Source organism: Plodia interpunctella, chromosome 21, assembly GCF_027563975.2.
Source record: "Plodia interpunctella isolate USDA-ARS_2022_Savannah chromosome 21, ilPloInte3.2, whole genome shotgun sequence".
Lineage (NCBI taxonomy): Eukaryota > Metazoa > Arthropoda > Insecta > Lepidoptera > Pyralidae > Plodia > Plodia interpunctella.
In genome coordinates this window covers 3,340,368-3,348,475 of record NC_071314.1, presented here as the reverse complement: position 1 = coordinate 3,348,475, position 8,108 = coordinate 3,340,368, and the positions used below count along the sequence as shown (strand labels likewise).

The 8,108-nt window shown below is 33.1% G+C and overlaps 1 protein-coding gene across 1 annotated transcript; it reads right to left on the bottom strand.

The window, feature by feature from the left end:
* Positions 1-497: 497 nt before the first annotated feature.
* Cdc50 (Cell division cycle 50) lies at positions 498-8,020 on the bottom strand. The gene is made up of 9 exons (XM_053761342.1): positions 7,837-8,020; positions 7,595-7,728; positions 6,844-7,046; positions 6,344-6,465; positions 5,884-6,009; positions 5,389-5,474; positions 4,490-4,625; positions 3,865-4,030; positions 498-2,528 (listed from the first exon to the last, which is right to left on the bottom strand). Exons 1-9 carry the CDS (start codon positions 7,889-7,891, stop codon positions 2,483-2,485), a joined length of 1,074 nt encoding a protein of 357 aa, XP_053617317.1. The 5' UTR covers positions 7,892-8,020; the 3' UTR covers positions 498-2,482.
* Between the last annotated feature and the right edge of the window lie 88 nt (positions 8,021-8,108).

Genomic DNA, 8,108 nt, shown 5'->3' with positions numbered 1-8,108 from the left:
CGAGTTTAAAGGAATTAAGTAAGCCCATATTACCAAACACTAAATTCTACTAACGATATTATGATGAAATTTTATGATTTGTTTAATTCTGAACGCGGCACAAAACTGCTGCTTTTGTAGTAGTTCTAAAAAAAAATAATTTATATGTCTCTAATACCTTTGGAAATATTATGGGCGACTTTGCATAAGGAAAAGATAACAAATCATTGGATTGGCGGTAATTAAAGTAATTTTAAACTAAGTATTATAATATCCAAAGTTTGCCTCTGTGTCGCCGATTAGGTAGCCATGATAGATGAATTGATAAGATTTGTTTTTATCTAAAATATTATAACAGTAATGCTTTCTGAATTATTCTTTATCAGATTATCATATCATAATTCCTTTAAGTAGGTACTTCAATGCATTTTGGTATATCCAAAAGATGAAACGAATCTTTTAAATAGGCACGCCCCTGTACAAAAACATTCGTGCAAAAATTCAATGAAAATCAGATATTATCAGTTACATTTATTTCATAATTACATATTTAATATTTGGGTTTCATGGTGCGTGTACATAATATAGGTTAAACTACAACTACAGCGATAATTATAAAACTGACTGAGATTTATACTTGAAAAAAAAAAAAAATGTTTGTTATTTTTTATAACGAACCAATAAAATAAAAAATAACCTTGCAATAAGTTTTCTAAAAAAATAAGTAAGTTCTAAAAATAAGTACCATCAAAAGTAATTAAAATTTCTTTTATTTGAAGATTTCGACTACACAAATACATACAAGGGACAGGCAAATAGATGTAACATTTCGCACTTTTGAATATCTAAGGATATAAAATGGTGTAATAGTGATTACAATTTTTGTATTCCTAAAAGGCACTTAAGTTTTCCTATATAACTACTTACTTAAGGTAATTTAAAGTGTTTAAAATAGTTAAAAGAGTGTTATTTTAAGAGATAACAAATACATTTTATTCATAATTAGAATATTACGTAAGATATAATGTATAAGTACATAATAGATCGATGAAATAAAAAAAATATTAAAACTTCCAAAGCAATTTAAAATCAGAAAGTATAGTAGAAAATTATACTAAATTGTTAAAAATAAACATGGAATAATTACACAATATAATTTTGTTCAACAACGCAACAATAAAGCACATACAAATTACCTATTATAAAATATTAAAATACTGCAACAATAACCAACTATCACATTGACTAAACTAAATGTACCTGTGGAGCTAGCGTGCCATCGAAAATATATATATGGAAAATAAACAGCACTTCTATCAAATGTAAAAAAAAGCCATTAATTTTCCACATACAATTTGACGTTTATAAAATTGCGTTCTCGCAAATATTCTCGCTAACCCCACTGGTTATATGCACAATGTAGCACTTATATCGAAAATTCTGTTTCTCACTTGAAAATAGTCCTTAAATCTGTGACAGAAGGTTCCATAAGAAATGACCGCCTAGGGCGCCTTGTCACTTGAAATAAGTTATAATTGTCATGCCCTGTCAACACTCTCGTCTGCCCACACCACAGATATCTTCGATTAAACTGATACAATACAACACAATCTATGATTGAAGTATCTTTTCGTCACCTACCAAACTAGTCACAACTAAGTGAAAAGCAATCTACTTCTCTTGATACGGAATAAGTCTACGCTACAATAGCAGAGTGTTATGTCAAAGAAAATTAGACACTATGTTCTGTTTTGGTATGGCATAATTTTGCGTGACAATATGGGGTTTAAGATTATTAACGCATGAAAATGTTACAAAAAATGTGATCATGCCAAATGAGACATTATTGTATGGGAGCATAAGGACTAAATTATACTGGAAATAATAGCCGATGCTACACTTATAGAAGTTGATACACTTGAGGAAGATTTTCCTCAAAAACAATCACGATTTTACATGTGGCGTAGAATTATACCGTACGTTAACTATGAGAAAATTAGTTTATAAAATCATTTTGCATTATTAAGAAATAACATTAAAAACAAAAACATCGAGTACTTAGACAGAGAATATTAGAATTAAATAGATTGCTTGCAAAGTATCACCATTGAGTAAATTACAATAAATAAATGCACGTTTGTTTATTTAGTGATAAACCTAGTTCTGATTGTTATCGAGAGATGGCGCCATCAAGCTCATTGAGATTTGCCAATTAGCAGCGACGGCCGTAACCAAACGAAAAAATAATTCGCATATACGATATTTAGAAATCCAAATAACATCTAGCCATTCATAAATACAGTCTTTAATCAAGATAAATTCGCAGCATAACATGATTTAAATCACATTAATCACAAATACTTTACGAGACTTGGTATTGAAACATAACACGATAATACTTGTAACACTTTAGATGTTTTGTGTTCAAATAGACTTTATATTACCTTAAACATCAGAGGTTCCATTCTCTACCTAAGCACACGAGATATATACCTCGATGAAATTAAGAATACGGTGTACGTGGGTTCACGTTGATCATTTCTGTTGTGCTGGAAAGAGAGAAACGATAGTATTAATATTACTGTTTGAAACGAATGTCTTGTTCACAATCTATTTGCTATTTAACTTACAATTTTAACTTATTATGATGTACGTGCTAAACGTATTATATTTGTGGCGCCCGGCACTTACACCGTTATAGCCGTTGTTTTGTATTCGAACCACGGTAATAAAGACCTAAGTGCCAGCCGACATAAGGTCCCTTTTGCTTTGGACGACCACATTTAAGTCGCTTTTATTACAATAAACAACTACAATATATAGGAATCAAGTCATTTATAATGATATTTCATGTATATAGGTCCAAAAATATAAGGAAGCAAAACTTGAATAACTATTATCTAAATAAATCTTACTTAATACGCTATGAATTTCTTAACAATATACATAATTCTGCAATACAATTGAAATACAACACTTTCCGATTTTAGTAAAGAGTTCCCAAAAAGACTTACGCACTAGTGTTTGGAGACGTTTCTTCCTCAAGGAAGTATGAGGAGGTGGTACATGGGACGTATCTACGTCACAAATACTTTATTAGACCTATATGATATATATAGGATATATTTGTCTATTCTCAAAAACATTTTTAGAAAGAGTATTATTTTATTCCAAAACTAGTGTCGTAATATGATGTCTATCTACATTGATTTTTTTTATACTACCAAACAGGCAAATAGGCATGCGGTCCACCTGATGATAAGTGGTCACCACAGCCTATCAACGCCTGTAACACTAGGGGAGTCACACGCGCGTTGCCTATTTTGTGGCCTAGGATCTTTCGCTACAGTACCCTGTGATATTACTGCCTCTCTCACCCTGCAAATCGGAATACAACAATGCAAGCATTGCTGTTTGGCGGCAAGAAAAAGATAAGAGTGAGGTAGCTACGCAGGCGACCTTTGCATCTACTGTACCTCTGGTAGTAATAATTTGGTATTAGGTTTGTATGTGAGATCCACGATCCATACCATCCTCCAACCAACATTTTGGCGGCCTCTCCGGGTGGTTTATTAAAAACTAATTTTTGCCCGGGCCTTCGCCCGCATGAATTTCCCACGGGAACAGTTAGGCATTTTGCCGGACTGAAAGGTACCGTATGTCCTTCTCCGTACTTCTAATTACATGTATCCAAATTTTCAAGAAGATTGGTCGAGTAGATAATTCGTGAATAAGTAACAAACAAACTTAATTTCGCATTTATAATATTAGTTATGATTTGCCATTCAAGGTTATTCACATCTGGTGTGAGAAAGCTGCTGCTGCTGTGTTGAAAAAAAAATTTACTTTTTGAACATTCTGGAAAGAGGGAAATATAGACCTTACCTCTTAGAGCAGCGCACGTGTATAACCAGGAGCACAATGCCGAGCAGCAGGCACAGAGTGCCCACGACCACGTACGCGACGCCGAGGAACGGGTTTTTCCCGCCGAGCAGCGACGTCGTCGATATTATGAACGTCTTGCGCCCATTGAAGTCGATCACTGTGTAATCTGAAAGGAAACAGCCGTGTTATAAGTCTTCACTACCAGGTATCAGTAGTTTGTAGTTAAATACTATATAATTTCAAATTTGTCTGATTCATGAATAAATTATTTGACTTTTTAATCAGATACTTTTTTCCATATGTCAAAAACAATAATTATATGGAAGTTGTATGTGGTGATGGAGTGACGTTATTTTAGAGTTAAAGAGCATTCATATTCAATAATATTCAATAATATTCAATAATATTCTATTAAGAACTAAAAAAAATAGGAAACCACCAAATTAATTGAAGTAATAAATAAACCTTAAATTATAGTGCTTTTTATTTCAATATTATTATTTACTTATTAATTAATAAGTTGTTACAGAAGAATAATAATGGCATTATTTGTACAATGTTGACAGCGCTGCTGATGTTGGCTTGTATACTATCCTCTACACTCTGTCTCTAGTACAATACTCACTGTAAGCCACCTTCAGCATGTATTTCCCCTTGAGCAGGCCGTTGGAGAAGCCCGGCTTGCTGTGGTCCACGCGCCGGTACAGCTTGCGGAATGTTGGCAGCGCCGCCGTCCGCATCCATACTATTAGATCTTCATTCTAATAAATACAAATATTTTTGCTTGTGTAATATCTCTATATAAGCTTGTCTAAGAATATTGCAAATTAAATATCAGCTAGAGTTGAAATTTTCCAGTCGCTTAATTTCCGTGACAATGCATGACCTGATGGTGCATAGGATTGGCTCCTAAAAACGAACCTACACAACGGTTTACTGCACGGACATGTTTTGTCACACTTTGAATAAAACAAGATCTCTCTGACGTTAATAAAAGCATGTGGCCAATGTGATTTTAATTATTTACCGTATGGTTTTGTAAAAACCTTATTTTATGGTGAATGCACTATCAAATTTGACGTTGATTTTAACCGACGCGCCGCTGACTTTTAGACATAATAACGTACTTTGTGTTTTCTGCGCAAGTTAAAGTTAACGACAAAGGTGACGGCGCAACCCACCCTTAGTTGATATGGAAAACTAATATTGATATGGAAAACTAATTTCATACAAATTCAGCATTATAAAATACTCACACTCTCTCATCGGAAAATATATGCACGGGACTGGTCGTGTCAAGGCTACATCGCCTCGCTATCGACCCGTCTCCACCGTTAATTTTTGTTTTACTCAAATCATCGAATGTGTTTCAAAATAGTTCTATGTTAAAAGTTTTTTGCATCTCACCCAATTGGATTGTTGCAAACAAGGCGTAAGTAATTATTCTGAGCGCGAAAGACAATAATCATAATGTGAAGGCACCATGTAATTACACCATTAGTCCCAAAGTTACAATATTCTTACTTGGAAACCGTTATTGTTCGGATCATCGAGATCCAATTCCCAAACGTTGAGACGCCAATTCAACGGCTTGGAAAAATTTTCAAATGCTGAAATGTACAAGAACAAAAGCAAATTAAATATATTGAGAGATAAAAAAATTACCACATCATTAAAACTTTTGGGCCAAACAAAGTCAAAAAATAGATAAGAGTACACGGAAAAAATGGAAGTTTAAGAAGCTTCAATGTAAGAGTATGTTTATGTATAACTAGCTGCACCCCGCCCCATAATTATTTTAAAAAAAACTATTTCAATGCAAGTAGCTCCATCTATTTTATAAATCACTATTGACTATCAGACTTTTTGATAAAAATTATCTTATGTGTTAATTCAAGATATCAGCTACCTCAAATTTCATAATAATTCATAAAAATTGGCTTAGCCGTTTGAGTGTGAAAAGTAACAACCTACCTACAAACTTTCGCCTTCATAATATTAGTGGGGTTCTATATTTACCTTTCTGGAGGTCTCCAGGAGGATTTCTGAACTTTATCTCCTTATCTGAACTCCAAGCTATGCCTGTGCGGAAAGTTGGCACTTCTTCCTGAACATTTTGCAAATATGCATACACAGTTAATGTATCTGCAATAAAACATCCACATGACAAAGCTCCTCACTAATATTAAAACACATTTACAAATATTTAAACACAGCATAGTAAAAATATTATCATAACATAATATATAAGAATTTAAGTCATGGACACATTTTTTCGTTTTTACAGATTGACATATGTTATAAAATATTGTCACTTCTGATTCTTTTGGCTGAGTGATCAATTATTAAGAATAAACAACCAACCATATACTATAAGTAACTGGATTTTCGTTAACTTTATTTATGCTTATAAATATTTTTTATCATATTAATTTTGTGTCTTAAAATTTAAGCAAAATGTAAGGATTAAAATAAATACCATTGAAAAGGGAATTTGCTATTGCGCCACAGGGCGCCACAGGTTTGTTGTCCAAATATGCAAACGGCACGCAGTCTGATGATGGAGTCATGGACAGTCGGCCTAGCAGTTGGTTATCATCCCTGTGTAAAATATTCTAGTTTTCAAACTGTTGTTGAAGATATTTGTTTCCTGTTTTTTTTTTCATTCCCACTTCTTGGGCAATTAATAAACATGTGTTCTTTTTGTATTCATGTGTTTGTGTACATAAATAAATAACAGAATTTTTCTAAATTCTGTTATTTATTTATGTACACAACATAAGAGTGTAAATATTAAACTTTACAACCAGTATTATTGTGCATGTAAAACAATAATGTCAATTATGAATAAGATAAAATTGAGACAATGAGGATTTTCCCAGAATTCACACTTGATAAGATAACTGTTGACTCAATTGGTTGCCAAATGGATAATAGAATAAACTAGTATGAAACGAGTATCAAGTACTCAAACCGTACCTAGATTTCACATATCTGCGATGATTTTGGTAGTAGTTGCTGAGTCCGTAATAAAAGAAGACATTACTTTGGAAATTATCCTCCAAAGTAAAATCAATCTGGCATTCACATGGTTTCATGAAGTCCTGCTTGATATACTCTGCACATGATATATTAAATCCATGTCTAGTACAGTCTGTGTAGTCAATCACTTTCTCTTTAACCTAAAAGAATATTTATTACTTTTAATTTTAAGGATATCCAGGAACGCAGTTAAAATTTGAGAAAACTTTGAGCATTTATATTTAGGAGACACAGAAAGTATATAGGAGATACAATAATCATTGACATACAGGTCATCCTAAATAACAGGTGACTTTAAATTATATGTATAATTGCTAAAGCTATATCAGGGTTTCCCAAACTATGTGGGTGTGTATATAGAGTGGCTGAATGATTAGATACTCGTTTCTTATAAGTAGTAATAACTAAAATGACTAAATAAATCACGGAATTGGTCACTATGGTATCTAAGAATAACAAATTTTATGCCTGCTTCTTCTTGTGACAGCTTAGAGATGGGTTCCAGGGTTGGAAACTAGTATTAGATGAGTCCAAATAATTTTGGGAACTACTGAAATAGAGACTGTAAGTATATTAAATATTTACAGAAATGTTTCCTCTGAATTGATTTCTTGACTAGAACTAATATAAAAACTGGTGGAATTAATAAAACGCATATACAACATAAATAACAACAAAAATCACTCACCTCATCCGAAAAGTAAAGTAGTCCAATGCCAACAGGGATGAAGGCGATTCCTATCACAAAAAATGTTGGCAAAACGGTACCAGCAGTCAGTATTGGTTGCCATGCTGGTAATCGCTGCTGCTTAAATGCGGAATCTACGAAATGAATACCTTATATCAGTGAATAATTTACTGCAAGTTCTAAAAGTTAATCGATACGACAAGGTCGTACACTGCAGTACAGGGTGTGTCATTGAAGCTTACCAGCAGGGCGCTTAGACTTTGCATTTTGATCTGAAGTTTCACTAGGAGTAGCCATTTTAAGGCAGCATCCAATATATTTGCAGAATGAAAATCCTAAATAATAATATACGATAAATTAATTGAACAGGATACTTTGTTGTTTTCACAGACTAGCTAGCTTTTAGCTGGTTGGCAGAATTTATTTTGACTTGACAAAATTGACGATTTGACAGTGGCAAATAGAGTGACCCAGCCGGCATAGAATGATGTAATGTACTCACAGACCACTAAAT